Raw genomic sequence first — 20,401 nt, 5'->3', positions numbered from 1 at the left:
ACGCCTGTAATTGGCTATTCATTGGGACAATCTGACATCAAGTGCTGTCACATCTAAACTTTGTCCAGAAGTAGAAGGAAAAAAGCAAAACAATACATTTTTGACTCTTTCATACAAAAAAGTGAAATTTGATCATTTACATGAAATTGTTGGAATTTGAAACATATTTAAATATTTAAGCACAAGAGTTAAAAAGGGGGAAATTTACCATAATAATTGTCAAATTTATAGCATTTAAAGCTTGAAACTACTTCTTGTTTTCTAAAAATTGTTTTTAGTGGTTTCTTTAAATTTTCTTAATATTCTTGATTTATATGTATTCACTGTAAATAAGTTATGAAGATGAAAATAAACTTAGTTCTACTAATATTTAATTATAAAAGATAAATATATACATTTATCTGTACAGATGTATTTTTATTTATTTTTTAAGAAAATATTCAGATTTCAGAAAAAAATGGGGACTAACATGAATCTCATATAAAGCAGTAACTAATGATAAATTCTACAATTTGCTGATTGACTTACAAATCTTTCTGAAGATGCTGGTACAATTTTAAGATCAGAAAAAACTTAATAATAATACTTTTAATGCATAAAAACGGATTTGTAGATTGTTCTTAACGTCTCTTCTTCGGTGAAATAAATCAGAGGTTCATCCTGATGTGAAGATGAAGCTGATACTCTGTAGAAATGTCCAACTTCTAAAATAAATAAACAAACAGGTTCATTAGTTATGCCTTGCAAACGACCACCGGAGCAGAGGGGGGTTTCCCCTGCCACAGATCAAGCCACCGGGCCTTGAACCTGACCCCTCCGGCTCATCTAGGGCGAGCTTGTCACATTGCATTCCTGCTGGTGCATTGTTGCCGCAGGAGCTCCTCAATAGTTTTGAGGGAGATAGTGTGGCCGTCCATCTAACAAACCTCCTCTCTCCCCTCCCCGATCTCTGCGTGCTCCCGGTTTTGACACAGGAGACAAAACCCGCGGAGAGGACTATGAATGGTAAAGCACCGAGGAGGCCGAGGGAGAGCAAAAGGAGGCGGTGTGCCTTTGTAGTCGGGGAGGAATGCGGAAATGTCCCCGCTCCGTGTCAAACCTCTCTGAAGGGGGTCAGGCCACATTCAGCCGGCGTGGGAAAGCCAGGCAGAGACGGAGCTCACACAAGGCGAGCGAGGCTGCAGTTGCATAGGCCTATCCGCGGATATATGGAAGAAAAAAAAACGAAGAAAGAAAGAAAGAAAGGAGAAAATCCAAAGAAGAGCGTGGTTCTGGAGGGCTATATCACGCGTTTGCCTTTGTCCTATGACCCCCCTTCCCAATCATACACCCCCTCCCCTCCACACACAAACTTGAAGTGAGAGTGTGTGCGCGCAAGTTTGCGTACGGCCCACCACCACCGCCGCCACCTCCTCCTCCGCCTGTGCTCGATTTTGGTGTCTGCCTGGGCTGCTGTAGTCTGAGGGGATGGGGGGTTAGAGCCTGCACCGTCAACTACCTGTGTGGCCCCGGCATGGAGGAAAGTGGACAGGGATGCATTTGACGGAGCAGTTTTTATCCGACACACGAAAGCGTCCTCAGCGTTATACCGGGCATGCCGACGTTACGACGTTGTATTGACAACATAAAACAAGGTAAACGCTGAAAGTGGGCATATTTATGCAGATATTTGTGCAAAACAAAGTGTCTTTGTGAGCCTGACAATGCTTGCTTTGCAACCCAATGAGGTTTTAAACGGTGACATGATCAATTCCCCGATTTATTAGAATGTAAGCCATTATTTGGCACACTTTGCGTCCACGCACAAAATAAATTGGAAAAAAATTCGGGAAAGCCACCCAGGCTAATGAAAACACACTTGAAACTCGGATGCGGTGTCGTTTCACACATTTCGAACTGTTTCGGGCTCGGAAAGCGATATTTAAGGGGTTTTAAATGGATTGTTGCTGTAGGAAGTTCAGACAATGCAGCCACGTGCTCGCAAGTTTGGGTGTCCTCAAAGAGAAACTTTGACAAACCAGCACAGGGAGGGCTGCTAGTTTGATCTTGTTGCTGGCGTAAAACGAAGAAGCGGGTGAAATATATGGTCATTTTTGCATGTTGCGATAACAAATAATTTAAAAAAAATCATTTAAGACAGCTCGTGCGAAGATTACATGAGCAACACCGCATGCGGGGTGAATTATTGATTGCACGAGACAAATTATTGGATGCAAAGCAAACCTTGAAAGGGGTTAACTGGGATTAATTTTAATTATTTTTCACATTAGTTTTATGTTAGAGGTAGGAGGACATGAGCTGCAGTGCGTAATAGGAGGAGGAGTGGAACTTGGGACGCAGCGGTTCTTTCTTTTTTTTCATTTTGATAGTCGGAATAAAACATCATGACAGTCCTTTTATTGCCTACCTAGAGCACTCTTTGACCAAATCTGACAAAGATGGTGTCTCCCCCCATCTGTGTCTCCCTGTCATCTAGGCATTGCATGTGCCAACTTTTTTCTCTGAAAATGCCTTTGTAAGAGAGTCTGGCTCGTCATCCTCGCCCGGGATTCCCCGCAATATTTTCAACAAGAGAAGAAGAAGGGGGGGGAAATTCTGCAAAAATGGACAAAGAAAGTGTTGGTACTCAGTATGAGCCTGTGGCCGAGATTGGAGAAGGCGCCTACGGGAAAGTGTACAAGGCGAGAGATTTGAAGAACGGGGGACGCTTTGTTGCCCTAAAAAGAGTTCGTGTCCAGACGGAGGAAGAAGGCATGCCGCTCTCCACCATCCGCGAGGTGGCGGTGCTGAGGCAGCTTGAAGCCTTTGAGCACCCCAATGTTGTCAGGTAAGTGAGGGGTGGGGTGGGCGGAGGTGGGGAGCCAACCTGCTTTATGTTTAAGAGACAGGATGGAGGGCAGGGGTGGGGGGATCGTGGTGGTGGTGAAAGAAATATGCATATGAGACTAAGTATACATTACTTCCTTTTTGATGGTCTCTTGTGGCAACTGTGATGGCTCATATGACCTTTGGTGGCAAGGCCTGCTTGCAGACTTGTCTGAAGCTGGTGGCCCTTTTAGTTTCCTGCAGGCAACACAGGCTCCACAACAACACACTGGAGGCTGTCACTATCAGCAGGTTTTAGGCGCACACCTGTGCATTCTCAACTTCCTGTTTAGTTCAAAAGCCCGCCCCGGTTTATCTTGATTGGTTGGCACCAGTCACATTTGTCACCTCATGCATATTTCATGTGTGCAAATCTTCATCTATAGATAAGATGCAGCAGCATCCTTCGGAAGCGGTGGTTTTCCACTACCCTAGCCTCTATTATCGCTGACTTGCAGAATGAAGCGAGACCTGCATGCTTATGTGTTTAGGGGTGCTTGGTCAAGATCCCTTTGATATTAGGAATGGTGAAGACGTGAGGTTCCATCGAACATACAATGTAGCCGTTCAACATTCAGACCTCCTTTCACATTTTGGAATATTTATAAAAATACTGATATCTTCAAAAAGACAAAACAAAACTGAAATTACCTGCTTAGAAATCCAGACGCTTATAAACACTCAAAATATTTCTCATCCCAGGATTACTTGATACAAGACGTTGCATTCAGTGAAACCACGTGACATTACGTTGCCTACTAGATGAGGATTGTTGTAACATTTCTCAGTCATGTTAATTGTTTTGCTTAACCAGCAGTTACCTTTTTTTTTCTTTAACTGTTACAACAGAAGCTAAACAGAAATGCTTAATTTTCCCATTTAAGATGACTCTGTTAGGTATGTGAAACCCTGGCAATCTGAATCCACGTGTTTGAAACTGGCAAGCCTGCGCAGCCATGCCGTTGACTGCTTATGCACTCATGACGAAAGGGGCGTAGTCAACAACACCATAATCACATGTTAACACGTGTGCATGTAACGATTTTTATTGGACGAAGTCTTTAAAATGGTCTGTGCTATGTGGTATGTACTCAGTTTTTTTTTTGTTTTTTTTTAAATGGGTATACATGATTTTCCAACCAGCGAGATACATTTGATCTAGAGAGCCTACAGAAATGTGACAAACAAAATAAAAGCATGAAATAAATAAAAAGTTTAAGAGCAAATGTTTTGAATTTTACAGTTAACAATCAAATAAACATCCCGCCTTGTTCTGGCATGCATGAAAATGCTGATTATCATTCTGCATCAAGATGGCATAAAAAGATAAAAAGATCTAAGCGACTTTGAAAGATTTCATTGTAGGGCTACTGATTACAAGCACATCAGAAAGACTCCTCAGTTGGCAAGCCTGCATTTAAATCTAGAAGAACAGCAGTTAATAGGGTTGGAAATTGTGGTCTACATTGCACATTTAATGAATTATGCATGCGATGTGATATGCCAGGAAAAAACGATGAGCCACTCTTCCTTAGGTGACTAAGCACAAACGGTCTATTACTGATTACTTAAACAGCAGAGTATAAATCCTTCGTTAAATCGATTTATCCACAGCCACTGGTTTGTATTTGATAAGTCAGACATGGCTTCTTGGAGTGAAATTTGACCACAAATCAACCTTAAAGATCCACTTTCTCTCGGTGTGATTTCTGTGGCATGGCTGTGATCCCTTCCAGGATGCCCCTTGTCTGCAGGGTTCCAGGGATCACCAAGGGTTTGGGTTTTTCGCCCAACTAAACATCTTTTAGAGATTTTTTCCTGGTCTTCATAATCATCATCATCACAACACCAGGTCTTTCAGAAGAATGGTGTCCATCCCCCCAGTACAGTTTCTAAGACTTGTAGGATCAATGTGAACACACATTAAAGCTGTTCCCATGTTGAGTTAGTGAGATCATGTGCTGGCGTTTCCATAACTGTCTCTGTAGTTAAACTCATGTGCCCATCAGCACTGTTCTATCCTATCCAAATGGCCTCCAGTATGACACTTGGCACTATCAATGCCAGTTGGCAATACTGCATGATATTTAAAAACAAAAGAAGCTATTTTTTTTCTAGTTTTCCTTCTGACTGTTTTGCACACAGATGCCATTTTCTTTTGGTTTTTGTAATGACTTTTCACTGAGAGAGCAGGACTCTGATACTGCGTCACATGCTGGCACAAGCCAAGGTCTGACCTTGTGCTTGTTTTAGTCTGAATATCGAGTGCTTTGGGATTGAAGGGGAAGCTCTAAATGGATGTTTTAGAGGCATGGCTTGTGCCCTTGTGACTCTAACAATAATTCCCCAACGTATCAATGAATAATGGAGGATAATGGTTGTGGCTTTCTCTTAATGGGTCCACAGTGGGGGTTTGTCCTTACTGGAAGACGGACATGTAAGCAAGTATTAAAACGATCTTTGGTCAGTTATATTTATGGATGGATACACTTTGCTTCACTAGACACTTTCCATATTATGCAGCAGCATTTGTTTGTTAAAGCATGTAAACCAGCAGCTCTTTAAAGCGTCGGAGAAACTCCTCTACCCTTGAGTTTAGCCAACTAGCATAGCCAAGCAGCACAGGGCCAGGAAAAGTGCATTGTGGGCCTTCTGTGTGACTCCAGGCAACCCCTGGATGTTTGTAATGAGGCCCATTATTCATTCCATATGTTCAGTGTCTGCTAAAAGCCTCCATTGTAGGCCAACAATCGAGCTGTGAGGGGCGTTTAACCCCAGTGCTTCAGAAGGAGGGCGCCTTCTATTCTCTGACATCATGCACAGTACTAATACCTTGAATGAATCGCCTCTCACTCACTCCTCTGACTCCAGCATGACCGAACCCATTGATTACCAGGTTGTTGGCAAGGACAAATGATGCCTCTCTGAGGAGTAAACAAGTTTCCAGGGAGATTTAGTTATTTCTTTTTTGTGCTTTTATAACTGTAGGTAAGTTAAATGAGTGCCTGCATTAAAGTGTAAGATGTTGTCACACTGGATTAATACGGTACCTCATGAATATAACGAGTACAGCAACGATCATGAATGAAGCCAGTGAGGTTTTCTTATTTCATTTTTTTTTTATCTCCAGTTTTTTGGCAGCTTAAGTCAAAACTTTTTCCTCCGCAGGACTAAATTCGTTTTTGAGGAAAATGTTTACTTTTTAGTTTCCGTCTTCATAACTAATGTAAACTTCCAAACTTTGAGTTTAATTAGGGCTTGTAATAATTTTATACTTGTCCATTAGGACAACTCAAAGTTAAAATAAACTCTAAAAGATATTTTGAGTTATCCTAATATTCAAACTTGTATTTTTAAAACGAGCAACACTTAAAATTTAACTTTAACCTGTTAATTTAAACATTTTTTTTGGCTAAAAAAAACTATATCGTAGACTGAAGAAGAGAAAGAAAATAGTGGTTTAGTTTTTGCTCTCTTGCATATATTAACCCCCTTAATGACAATGCAACATGTGCTCGGTGGAGATCCATCAAGGCGCTTTTCGTCTTCTGTGTTGTCACGATGAAAGATGCTGCCTTTGCAGGCAGGCTCCACTAGACGTCCCATAGCGTGTCAGGAGTTGTCATAGTGCTGGTTGAGGAATGCTGCTTGTAGTCCCGTGCTCTTTGAAGAGGACACATTGGATAGATTTTTTTTTCTTTCCAGCTTTTCATCAAAGCCTTCCTTGGCAGGTCTACTGACATAATCTGGATGCTTGGCCTTAGTTGGTCGCCTTGGGAAACCAAGGCGCTCGTGTTTAAGGCTCAATAGTCTTAAAGTTTTAAAAGGCTTGCAAAAAAGCAGTGGCCGTAGCTGGAGATGTTGTTATCGTCCCATAGGATAAACCGTTGGTCCAGATTTATGAGTTCATATCCCAGCTTTTATGATGGTTTTATTGGAGGGTTTTTTTCATAGGGGTGTTTAAACCATCTCAAAAGACAAAAGCAGGACGATCCTGTGTCTTAAGGCACAAAAATGACAAGGCATGAACCAACCTGTGGTTTTGAAGTATTGTTACACCCCTACTGATTTCAGCAAGATGATGACAAACCACATTCTACGCGTATTACAACAGCGTGGCTCAGTGAAAGAGACCAGGTGCTAAACTGGCTTCCATGCAGCCCAGACCTGTCACCCACTTAAAACATCTGGCACATTATTGAGTGAAATAAATATGACAAAAAACACCTGGAAGTGTTGATCAGGCCAATTTCTGCATCGAGCGAGAATGGAAAAAACCTTTTAATTTCAAAAGTAAAACAACTGAGTGTTGTTAAAAGAAAAGGTCATGAAACACAGTGGAAAACATGAGCAGTCCCGTCCTTTGAAACTTGGCGATGGTGGTAGATACAGATTCATTTCTTAGTTTTAATATGAGGAACATTTTTATTCAAAGGTAGGTTGTTGTACATTTGAATTATTATCTTTTTATCTATTTAAGAAAACTGGTTGTGCTTTTGCATTAGCACTTGTCATAGCAGGAAACACACTGACATTTGGCTATCATAATGACCCTGACCAGTAAGTGTTGGGAAGGTTACTTTTAAAATGTATTCCACTACAGATTACAGAATACATGCCCCAAAAAGCATTTTGTAACTTATTCCGTTACGTTACTCAATGAGAGTAACGTATTCTGAATACTTTGGATTACTTAATATATTATCATGCTTTTTACAACTACATGAATGTACTATTGCTGTGTGATTTATTACCATTACTGAAGGATACTCGCCATACCAATACCAACTAGATTTTTAAATCTTAATATAAATGAGTAACAGTAGGGTGGACATTAGGTAAAGCTGCATTTTTTGCAGCCATCTTGTATAGAAAACTGTTTCCCGCGTATATAAAACAGGTCCGTGGCTTCAAACCGTAGTAAAGGGACGTCTGGCTAATACGTCGGGTCAGTGTCGGGCTCGTAGCCAAAAACTAGCTTTACTTTGTTGTCTGGGTCAACTTTCTAGCGAGAGACAGAGAGAGGAGTTACATGTATTCCCTTACTCCCCAACACTGCTGATAATATCTTTAATTACACCGTTGTTTGGTATCATAAACTTCTTATTTAAAAGACTATATTACTATATTAATAATATATTGTTGTGTTCATACTCTAAAACAAATGCAGTACCCTACCTACTTTACTGATGGGGCATAAGAATCTGAAATCTTAAATTACAGTCTGTTATAGAAGCTGAAAGGTGATTAATTATAGTCTATATAGTAATAAGAGCCTGTGGGCAATATTGGATGTTGTGTAGATGTACTCTTACCTTGTGTAGCAGCAGTGAGCTTAGCCTAGTGCACCCCCGTTCAATCAGTTGTATTGATCTGGTCCATCTGTTCTCCTATCCTAGGTTGTTTGATGTGTGCACAGTCTCTCGGACTGACCGAGAAACCAAACTCACTCTGGTCTTTGAGCATGTAGATCAGGACCTGACCACCTACCTGGAAAAGGCTCCTGACCCTGGAGTACCGCCTGAGACCATCAAGGTAACCGCTGTCGTTGTAATTTAGGTTTACAGTGGAATGTAAATGCAGTTTGTTTTGTTTTTTTCCATTTTAATGATCACTATAAATGTGTGTGTGCTTGCCTATTACACAATATTCCAAGAAAAAAAAAACCCAAGGAGGCTTATTTTAAATATTATTTCTGTTTGAAGTATATAGGAAGCGCCTGGTAATCTCTTGCGGCTGAAGCAATGGTTGAACACAGCCATGTTTCTATGGTTCTGAGTGGGTTTTCTTGGCCAGAGACCCAGAAGGCAGAGCAGTTCCCTCCAACATCAGAGTTACTGGGGCACTCTGAGGGGCAGCACATGTGGCAGATGGGCTCCAAATTAAAGGATTCCTGCCTTCTCTATTTTCACCCTTCTCTCCAACTTTACACAATATTACAGACACAGAGCCAGTTTTAAAAATCTTCCATGTGTGTCTTTGGAAACAGAGCCCTCTAAGTTGTGTGCTAAAAGTTGTTGAATAGGGAAATTTGTTAAATAAATCCACTGAGTATCTAGTTACACTTTGCCAAAAGGTCGGAAGTAGCTCCTTTCCTCTGTTATGGTCTCTTTAAAAAAAAAAAAAAAGTGGAGTTCGTGTGGGAAACATTTAAAAATAAAAAAAAAGATCTTTATCGGGTTTCACCCCAAGGTCAGTTGATGTGTCATGAATAATATTGGAAAGGTATATCTCTTTTTTTTAGACAGAGGAGCCTCAAGAGTTTGAAGTGTCAAATTTGAAACGGAGAAGTTCGGGTGCTACGGCAACCGCTGATCATCACCCCGGGCCTGGGTTCGCTTGTGAAGGCTTTGTGTCGAGCCGCGCCGTCAGCGGGATGCAGTGCAAGCGTAGACGAGTCGGGTAGATCACACCTGAGGGTTTCCCATGACTTTTGCCGAAATTGATACAGACTGTGGGACTGTGGTTTCTGTGATGTGTGCGCCGATCACGTCTGGCTGCAGATATTAGAATACTGCACCGTTTTTCTGGAAACTCGACGCTTCAGAAATTTTCACAATCATTATGTATAGCTACTTTCAGTTTTTGAGTCTGTTTCAGCAGAAGGTTAATCCTTATTAGCTAGTCAGTTGTTTTGAGTCCCATGAAGCTGTATTAACTAATTTTATTTCATTTTTTTTTAATAAACTGAAAATAAGGACGTAGCCCAAGGGGATTTAATGGAAGTAAAGGGTGGGAAGAAAGGTCCTTTTCTCGGTTTGATTTTACAGAAGAGTTAGAATTTAGCTAATTTAATTTAAAAACAACTCATTAATAATTGTAGTGCCAGTGGATGGAGTAAAAATGTGCAGTTTTATCAAAAGATTGTTGCTTATTTGTCTTGTTAAATGGCCGAACCAATGGTTGCAGATCTCTGACCACTTGTCTCATAGGACTCAACAAATTAATCAACGAAAGGACTGATCATAAACCCCGAATGACTCAGATTCTTTCTGTGGCGGTGTAGAGGCTACTGCACTGAATACGACTGTAATGAACAAGCGCTCCCCTCTTTTAGTCTCAGACCACGTGTGAAGATGTGTCAACGGTCTGTTCACATTTGAAGCCGTGTTGAAACATCTGGACACTGGTACATACCTCCACTAAGAAGCCTGTGTTGTTGTGCTCAGTATTCAAGAAAAGATGAGGAAGTGGTTTGTACTGGAAAGGAAAGAAGACAGAGAAGTTACATTTCGGCCAGCTTTCTTAACTCTGCAAACCTGGCCTGACAATACATGAAGTAGGCTTACTTGTGGGATTGTCAGTTTTATAAGATGTCAACCTGTCCAACCATCCACACTATCCGTGCTTGGACATATCTGACGTTGGAAAAGTTTGAGGAGGCGTTTTGGGGCTCTGAACAATGTGGCCACCCCTTAAGCCCCCTCCCAGGCTCTGCTTTCTCCTAACAGCTGAGGCCTCAAGGAACAAAAGGACAGCGACAATGCTACAGAGGCAGCCAGGCACCATCCCCTGTTATTGCTGGGACAGTGGACACTCCACAGTAACTCGAAGGGGATCCCCTCCCCCGAAAAAAACTCCAGATTTTGAATCCCGGTCCAGACGTGTGCCCATCTGATTAAATGGCAGTTACCCTTGAGTGTGTGAACGTGTCCACCTTTAACCGTGAAAAAACATTTACCTTCAACCACTGGCCCTAAACTCCGAAAGGAGAGGCATAGTTTTTCTCAAAGTCGGTCTTACCGCAGCACGAAGCACACCACCCTGACCTAGCCTGTCCACTTCAGCCCTCCGCCCAACACCACCCACTCAGGCTCGAGACCCACCACATGGTCATTGATGCAAGGGGCCCTCCTCCAGGAATCAAATGAGCTGGAAGGACATCAAGCAGCCAGGTTGCCCCAACCTCAGCGCTCGTCAGCCGGGCCACCGCTTGGGGCTCGCCCACCCTCCTCCGCCACCACCATCCAAGCTTCCACAACTCTATTCTGTGGGTCCACGAAGGAGGGGGAGAAGAGAGGTTAATGAAGCATGGGGAGGGAATTACACTAACGCTAACCGGCAGATGTCCCATATTGTGCCTGGCTACAATAAACAATATGGCTGCCTCTGCTACATTTGCATTAGAAAAGGAGGCGCACTCAGAAAGCCATGTTTTGACTGCTTTTTGCATGGGCTGACTACTTTTTTTCCCCTCCCTCCCTGGACCTCTTCTTCTTTTTTTTTCTTTTTTTCAGGGTCAGATCTGTTGCTTTTTTTTGTGTGATTTATTAATTTTTTTTTTTATTTTTTTATTTCCTCCTGGCCAAGTTGTTTGTGGAGCTTTTTAGTTTGAAGCGTTGCCAGCTGAAGACAGTTGTGTGAGCCACTTTTCTCTCTCTGCAGCTGGAATCAGCTTTGAAGGAGGTGGATCGCTTTGTGCCACAAGTGGCCTTTATACTTTTAAGAAGTTATTAACTATATTTTTGTATGCATAAACTTAATGTTTGCCTGCTGTCAGTGGTTATAGTGACCATGTTGAACGTAGCTGAAATATTTTGCATTACTCAGCTGTGACTCTACCTGATAGTGCAGAGAAGATGACACTCAGGCCGCGGAGGCCAAGACTGTTTATGTGTTTGTCCAAAGGTCACACTTGTGAGATAATTAGTATTTACTAGGAAATGCTGTTGAAAGGAAGCATGGTGAAATGGCTATTTAAAGCACAGAGGAACTGATGGGTGGGGGGCCGTGCTATTGTGTCAGCCCCCCCCCCCCACCCTGTATATACACACACGGACACAAAATAACCAACTGCCTGCCTCTGTCCTATGGTCCTGTCTGTCTGCTGCCCTCCTCGGGAGGTCATGGCTCAATGGAGATGTAGAAAGGAAGGTCTGTTTATACATCCTGCCTGTCCTTGGTCAGAGGGCACCCACACACTGATGCACCCTCACACAGACCGAGGTGCACACACACACACACACACACAGAGATTTGGAAATGGATGCGCTCATACTTGCACCAAGCCAGGGGGAACATTGTTAGTTTGTGTATACAAACACACACACTCACATCACTCCCCATCTGCACAGTATTGTGAGCAGGGTGCCCTGTCTCCTCCTCTGTGGCCCGCACAGCAGCCAGCCCCACACTGCTCGCTAATGTTTTCTGCTTCAGTGTGCAGACCCCTTTGACTCACTCACCAGCTGGTCGGCCACTGAATAGAGCTGCGGGCTCAGGTCCATGTCACTTGTGAGGTCTTGGCGGAGGGCTTTTTAGGTTGTTTTTTGGGGGTGTGTGTCTTGTGAGTAGGAGGGAGTATGGGTGCTGTAGAAAGGGGTGTTCAAACACGGATCGCAAACCTTGGCTATTTCTAGAGGGTACCCGATCGGAGATCCAAGAGCACAACTGTGGGGATCGTTCTGTCTTTTCGCTAAACAGACTTGAACTTGCAGCTCCCCTTATACGAAGTCTGCTTAATGCCCGCTTGAGCACGGACCAGGTAATTGTCCAGAACAAATGGGTCTACTCAGGTGTTGCCCCCGTCTCACCTAAACCAAATGAAGTATTTTCAGCAGAGAAGGTGCCTGAAGCTCTTCTGCTGTGTGCTACATGTAAGCGAGGCTAAAAAAAGAAACGCGCACACACACTTTTAAGTTGGTATTAGGAAATACCACTCCCTCGACTTTTATTTACTCAAACAGTCTTTGCCAAAACTACCTGATCACAATCCCTTGGAATGACTTGGTTTTTTGTTTACAGGTGTGGCACCTGTTTGAGAGTATTCCTATTTGAAAAGAACAAGTCTTTGTTCATTCCTGCTCATGCCAGTTTACCTTCCCCTTTGTGTCGTGGGCAATGCGGTGCCTATGGCTATTTTCTGAGGTCAGCTTTGGGGCATTGAAAAAAAAAAGAGGGGAAAAAAAAACGAGCGAGTGCCAATTAAATCTAGCAGGACAGCTGCTGAGTAACAGAGATCTGTGCTTGTACAAAGCAGGGGCCTCTTTCTGCCTCTATCGAGTGTGTGTGTGTGTCAGTTATCAAACATCTGCCACAGTCGACGAGAAAAGACGCAGGCCTCCTCTAGTTAACTCCCTCCGTACCACAATGCTTTTCACTGCAGGCTGTTGTCACTCTGGCCTTTCGTTGCTCAGGGCAAAGGAGAAATGGATTCAAATCTTTGTAGTTGTGCAAGGTTTTGCAGCCTAGACTTTGTGTAGACAGTTAGCATAAACTGTTTTGGAAGTGACGATCCAAAAGGTCAGACGTAATCATATTGCAAATGTAATCAACATCCACGACCATCCACTCATCCCTTTTTGCCCCGTATGCGTTCAGTAGTGCCGTTGCTGTACTAGTCTCATAATTAAACCATCCATTTTTAAACTTCACATTAAGTTTATGTCCTTGCTGCCCCTCTGTTTCCCTCTTTGGCTCTTTTACAGGATATGATGTACCAGCTGCTCCAGGGGTTAGACTTCCTGCACTCGCACCGCGTGGTTCACCGTGACCTAAAACCCCAAAACATCCTGGTCACCAGCGGAGGACAGATCAAACTGGCCGACTTTGGTCTAGCTCGCATCTACAGCTTCCAGATGGCGCTAACGTCAGTGGTGAGTTATGGTCGTCATATTTTTAAACGCTGTTGGTCTCATCCAGTGGAGGCCTTCAAAACGAATACTCGCAAAACTGTAAGCGCATGGGATCCCGACTGAATGAACGCGTCAAGACTTCTCACCATGAAATATGGTGATTTTTGTTTTTTAAATTTATTTTCTTCTTCTTTTGAGTTGCAATCACACTACTACTGAAGAAAAATACCTGGATTTATTGGCAATTAATAATTATAGACCTACTTCTGATCTTATCTTTCAAAGCAAAATATTTCATAGTTTCATTTTTTACTTTTTTTTTTAACTAAACAACTGAAGCACCTGAACTGAATCAGGTCTCAGAACCAATAGAAGCACAGAAACTGCCTTTATTAAAGTCATCAGTGACCTGAAGATCAACAGTGATCCACAGAGAGTTTCTTTGTTGCGCTTGATGCTATTGTTGACTTTGTGGCTCTTGATTGTAATGATTTAATTAAACAGCTTTGCGATTTAATTGGTTTTAACGTGTCAGCTGGTTGCCATCCTACCTAATGGATACAAGTTTTCATGTTTCAATTAGCAGTTTTAGATCTGCACAATGAAAATTTCATTGGAAGTTCCTCAAGGGTCCTTCTTTGGTCCATCACTCTTTAACCTTCACATACTCCTGCTTGGTACAGTGTTCCCTCGTTTTTCGTGGGAGTTACGTTCAAAAAATAACCCCCGATGAAGTGGTCAGCTTTACTTTTTACAATTATTATAGATGTTTTAAGGCTGTAATCCCCCTCACTACATACTCTATACACTTGTCTCAGACAGGGATGAACATTTTCACACTTTTCTCTCTTGTTTAAACGCCCACAAAGTTCAAACCTTTGTAGAAAAATAAGGCCAGTATTATAGAATGAAACCAAAGATCAAACCCTGTTTTCAGGTCCAGAACATAGGAATAGAGCAGCTGCCAGAGAATTCAACATTAATGAATCAATGGTACAGAAGTAGAGGAAGCAAGAAGAATGAGTTGAGTAAAGTTTGACTTATCTGATTGTGTCCAGAAGTCCCAACTTTTTGTGCGATGGTTAGCATCTTCCTCTGCCTTTCGGGTGCTACCGCAGGTGCCTTTGACGGTGCAAAATGCTTCGTCGACAGTGTTGTGTTTGTTGGGGAGAAAACTTACAGTACAGCACTTCTGAGTAACACTGCTAGCGATCGAGGATCTATGTAAATTTGACAAGGTGAACGTATTCTGTACTGGACAGGAGACTTCGCACGAGATTGACAGTGTAAAAAAACCCAAAGCATTCAAAATTGCACAAAAAAAAAAAATTCCCCGAAACACCGAGGCTGCGAAAGGTGAACTGCGTTATAGTGATCACAAATGAATAAGATCCCCTGATGACATTATTTGCTGGAAGTCATAAACGCTTCTGAATTGAACAGAAACGAGATGGAAATATTTGTTGTTCTAAAATTAGGAGAGAAAATCTGTTCATATTTATCACCACTTTTTCTCAAACACAGTCAGCAGGTTAAAACATTGGCATTATTTTGGACAGTCATCTCAGTCATGTTAATAAAGTTACGAGGACTGTTTACATCCACCTAAATTGATAAAAACAAAATTGAAAATCCTTCTCTCAAACTGACTTTGAGTAATTGATCCATGCATTCATTTCTAGCAGGTTAGACTGCTGTAAGGCTTTATTTATTTATTCATTTAATACTGACTATTAGAATCATCAGTAGAATGACTTAAACTCACTGCACCAGCTACAGTCCTTACATGTACATGCAAACTTGAACATATTATTCCAGTACTGAAGGCATTTCATTGGTTCCCAGTTTAACAGAGAATTACCTTTAAAATCCTTTGACTGGTTCAGTGCCTATAACCCAGTCAGACCTCTTAGGTCATTAGGTGCAGGTCTTTTAACTGTTTCCAGAATTAGATCCTAAGTTTCCTGAGGTTCTTTCAGTTACTGTGATGCTGTTTGGAAACAACCTGCCTGCTGACCTGAAGTCAGTTACAGCTGTAACTACATTCAAAAACGGACTCAAAACCTTTTTCTTTTCTTTTCTTTTCTACAGGGTTTCACTTAATAACTGTGTGTGTGTGTGTGTGTGTTGTCTTTTATTCATTTGTACCAACCATCCTCGAACATGCACTTTGTAGTAGGATCTTCATAAAATGTGTGTGTGGATACTTCAAACTCATGCTGACGTTGTCTTCAAGGCTTTTTGGTGGATCCCACTCCTGACCCCAAAGCCCAACACAAGACACACTGCCTTGAACTTTCCTCCCATCCCCTGAGAGTTGGATGAAAAGCGTCTAATGTGTTGTAGCGGGCACTTACAGGGCATCAGCGGGTAGCTCGGCAGAACAGCGCCAAATGATAGGATTTCTCTGTGTAAATTGAGAGCCAAGGGGCCCCGTGGCCTGCCTCAGGAATCCCTCAGTGGCTGTCGCAGACAGGGATGGAACAGGCAAGGAGAGACAGACACCCCTCCCGTCCTGCTGTCGGGACTTTGATGCCTAACTGCTGAGCTCTGGGCTCTGATGACCAGATAATATATATAGAGAGGGACTGAAAAGAGTCTTTGGAAGAGTTTAAAATGAGGAGAGATGAGACTTTCAAGATCAAGGTAGGCAGCAACAGTAGCTCAGTACTTTGGGTTTCTTTTTCCTTTTTTTAAAAAAAAAACTTTTATTCAAAGCTTTTCTGATCTGCCCACCTTTTAGGAAATTTCATCAGTAATGTGTCTGGACTTGTTGAGTCCATTGGGATAGTGTCATTACCTTATGTTAAGGCTTGTTGAAGGCTCATGCGAGTAGGGCAAAAACCTAATTTATTTTTTCTTTTGGCAGAAATATGTCAGAAGGAAAAAGTGCATGCACCTGGATAGGCTGGTGTTGTACTTTTCTGCATCCACCATAATCCACCTGGGTCCAGGTGACATAAATGTCGAGAAAGCTGAGCTGATAGAGGACAAGCATTGATTCTGCTCGTCTGTGGCATTATCATTGGTGCTCTTCTCTGTGTGACAGCCAAAGCTGACATGCTTACATCTACTGCACAGTAACAACTTCTGGTGCTCTGTAGGCAATTTTATGGAGAAATACCATTTCTGATGGTTTTAAAGGCAGTTTAATGAAACAAATCCATCCATCCATCCATCCATCTTCATCCGCTTTATCCGAGGCCGGGTCGCGGGGGCAGCAGCCTAAGCAAAGAGGCCCAGACCTCCCTCTCCCCAGCCACCTCCTCCAGCTTATCCGGGGGAACACCAAGGCGTTCCCAGGCCAGCCGAGAGATATAATCTCTCCAGCGTGTCCTGGGTCTGCCCCGGGGCCTCCTCCCGGTGGGACATGCCTGGAACACCTCACCCAGGAGGCGCCCAAGGGGCATCCTTGTCAGATGCCCAAACCACCTCTACTGGCTCCTTTCGATGTGGAGCAGCAGCGGCTTTACTCTGAGCCCCTCCCGGATGGCCGAACTTCTCACCCTATCTCTAAGGGAGAGGCCAGCCACCCTTCGGAGGAAGCTCATTTCCGCCGCTTGTATCCGCGATCTCGTTCTTTCGGTCACTACCCACAGCTCGTGGCCATAGGTGAGGGTAGGGACGTAGATCGACCAGTAAATCGAAAGCTTCGCTTTTACACTCAGCTCCCTCTTCACCACGACGGACCGGTGCAGCGTCTGCATTACTGCAGCTGCAGCCCCAATCTGTCTGTCGATCTCCGGCTCCCTTCTCCCATCACTCGCGAACAAGACCCCGAGATACTTGCACTCCTTCACTTGGGGCAGGAACTCATCCCCGACCCGGAGTGGGCACTCCACCCTTTTCCGGCTGAGAACCATGGCCTCAGATTTGGAGGTGCTGATCCTCATTCCCGCTGCTTCACACTCGGCTGCGAACCGCTCCAGTGCGAGCTGGAGGCCCTCACCCGATGAAGCCAGCAGAACCACATCATCCGCAAAAATCAGAGATGAGATTCTGAGGCCACCAAAGCGTAAGCCCTCCGCCACATGGCTGTGCCTGGAAATCCTGTCCATAAAAATTATGAACAGAACCGGTGACAAAGGGCAGCCCTGGCGGAGCCCATCACCCACCGGGAACGAGTCCGACTTATTGCCGGCAATGCGAACCAAGCTCTTGCAACGGTTGTATAGGGATCGAATGGCCCGTAGCAATGGGCCAGACACCCCACACTCCCGCAACACCTCCCACAGGACACCCCGAGGGACACGGTCGAATGCCTTCTCCAAGTCCACAAAACACATGTAGACTGGTTGGGCAAACTCCCATGCACCCTCAAGTATCCTCGAGAGGATGAAGAGCTGGTCCAGTGTTCCACGACCAGGATGAAAACCGCATTGTTCCTCCTGTATCCGAGGTTCGACTAGCGGACGAACTCTCCTTTCCAGCACCCTGGCATAGACTTTCCCGGGGAGGCTGAGGAGTGTGATCCCTCTGTAGTTGGAACACACCCTCCGGTCCCCCTTCTTAAAGATGGGGACCACCACCCCGGTCTGCCAGTCCACGGGTACTGCCCCTGATCTCCACGCAACATTGCAGAGGCGTGTCAACCAGGACAGCCCTACAACGTCCAGAGCCTTCAGGAACTCGGGGCGGACCTCATCAACACCAGGGGCTCTGCCACCAAGGAGTTGTTTAACTGCCTCAGTGACCTTGCCCCCGGAAATTGGCGGGTCATTCCCCTCATCCCCAGACTCTGCTTCCTCCTCGGAAGACGCGTCAGTGGGATTAAGGAGGTCCTCGAAGTATTCCTTCCACCGCCTGAGAATTTTCTCAGTCGACGTCAGCAGCGCTCCGCCAGCACTATACACAGTGCAGGTAGAGCACCGCTTTCCCCTCCTGAGACGCCTGACGGTTTGCCAGAACCTCTTCGAGGCAGTCCGAAAGTCTTTTTCCATGGCCTCTCCGAACTCCTCCCACACCCGAGTTTTTGCTTCAGACACTGCCTGAGCCGCATTCCGCTTGGCCTGTCGATACCTGTCTGCCTCCGGAGTCGAAACAAACTTTGTTTCATGCCCCCGGCATGAAACAAATCACCAGATTAAAAAAAAAAACCCAAACCCATTAAAAATGTCAAGTAAGCTGACCATCCCAGCATGCATGCCCCAGTGACCTTTGTGTACGTTGTCTTCTTAAAGTCCAGATGTGATATTTTCAGTCATCAGTTTCAGACTCCTGTTGGCAATAATGTCAGGCATGTACATGAGCTTGGACTTGCTCCTAATAGAGGAGTATAAAATGCGCTCTGGTCAGCTAAGTGTTAGTGGCGACTTTAATAAATAAGAATGGAGGGCGTGTCTGTTGGTAGATCCACTGCGGATGGCATTGTTGTTCAATTTTAAGTTAATAATTAAATTAAATGCTAAGATTACTCAACAAATACCCTGGGAGGCATTCACATACGTGGGCGAAATGGCAGGTAAAGTCTTTGTCTTGGAAACACTGATGTGAACTTGCACTTTTATTATTAAGGCAACAGTTATTGGAAAGTACAGATGAGTTACGGTTCCAAAGGTTACACCTGATAGCTGCTTTTAACTGGGTTAGTCTTTAAGAGGAAAGAAATTCAGTTTGAGTAATGATCGTAGGCCACGCCATAAACATATAATTTCTCAGTATTATCATACAGGGTAAGTTTTTTAGATTAAGATAAGTATTTCCTCAGTTATCTATCATCCTGACTGATGATTATTCATAGTAGATGAAGACATGATTAACCATAGAATTTGCATAGTGTTACACAATGTTTAGTGTGTATGTGGTTGTACTGAGGATTTGTCTCAAGTAGGTGTGATAGTTTCTTTTCTTTTTTTATGACTAGACGGGGGCATTTTTGTCGAGGAAAGAATACTTGCCAGGGGATTCACCTTCACATACGAGCAGCAGTTATGAAGTCCCCAAAACTACTCGCGCGCACACACAGAGCAGCACATAACATGTTAATCTGTTTGCAGTCACACTCGAGCACTCATTTCCTTCCTCGGTTAGATTGGGCCACAAAACGAGATGGGGTGTGTATGTGTGGTGTGTCTTAGCACATGCACGCGCTGGTGTGGAGCTGCGAGGACAGGGTCTTCGGTTCCAGATGAATGTTCCTGCGTCTGGAATCCCCCTATCAGCCCAACACACACACAAACAAACGCGCACACATACACAATCTCCATTCATCCATTCATTGTTTCCTCTTGCTAATAATAAAGCGCACAATCTACACTGTATGCAAGACACGCACACACACACACACACACACACACACACACACACACACACACACACACACACACACACACACAGTGTTTAAGAGGATCTTCCCCTTTGCCCAACAGACCAACAGTTACATATTTAGTCACCTAATGCCACCGTTACTGGTAGACAGATGGGCTTTAGAGAACTGCTGTTGCTTAAGCGAATGAGACTGTTCTCTCTCACTTTCAAAGTGATTCATTTAGCACTTCTAGAATGACACGATGACTGAAATGAACATTTGCATGAAGTTGTCAAAGAGTCCCTCACTCACTTTTATGGGGTTTTTTTTCCAGTGTTGCTAACTGAAAGTAGCACTGCTGTACTTTCTGCTGATGATTTACCAGCATTGCCCGAACTTCTCTTTTTGTGATGAATTTGCTGCCTCACATAGCAACATGGTGGCTTGCTAATACACGTGCATTAAAAATGGGTCATGGAGTCCGGGTGCATGCATGAATGAATATGAGTGATTGCCCCCCCAACCCAACCAAATCGGCTTCTCGTAGAAAGGAGGTGGAGAGTAAAAAGAGGGAGAGGGGAGGGAGACCACCCAAAGGGTTGGTGTGGGGGTCCAGATTAGGGTGCCCCCCCCGGCAGTCCCTGAGGGACCATTGCTTTGTTGATGTTTTTTTTTTATGACCCTAGTTTGGCTACAGCCTCATTGTACTGCCTTG

The 20,401-nt window shown here is 43.8% G+C and overlaps 1 protein-coding gene across 2 annotated transcripts in view; it reads left to right on the top strand.

Annotated features, from left to right (window-relative positions):
- The first annotated feature begins 1,046 nt into the window (after positions 1-1,046).
- The window catches only part of cdk6 (cyclin dependent kinase 6), a 41,770-nt gene continuing 22,415 nt past the window's right edge, over positions 1,047-20,401 (top strand). Inside the window, exons 1-4 of one of the 2 annotated variants that reach the window (XM_006787680.3) lie at positions 1,047-1,634; positions 2,477-2,827; positions 8,265-8,400; positions 13,293-13,460. In XM_006787680.3, coding sequence (XP_006787743.1) covers positions 2,604-2,827; positions 8,265-8,400; positions 13,293-13,460 — 528 coding nt within the window. In that variant the 5' untranslated portion in view covers positions 1,047-1,634; positions 2,477-2,603. Of the gene's footprint in view, positions 1,635-2,359; positions 2,828-8,264; positions 8,401-13,292; positions 13,461-20,401 lie in introns of those variants that run through there. The other variant, XM_087834903.1, reaches the window with a different exon arrangement.

Source organism: Neolamprologus brichardi, chromosome 22 (genome assembly GCF_056152115.1).
Source record: "Neolamprologus brichardi isolate AB-2024 chromosome 22, ASM5615211v1, whole genome shotgun sequence".
NCBI classification, from domain to species: Eukaryota; Metazoa; Chordata; class Actinopteri; order Cichliformes; family Cichlidae; genus Neolamprologus; species Neolamprologus brichardi.
This window is presented reverse-complemented; position numbering and strand designations above follow the sequence as displayed.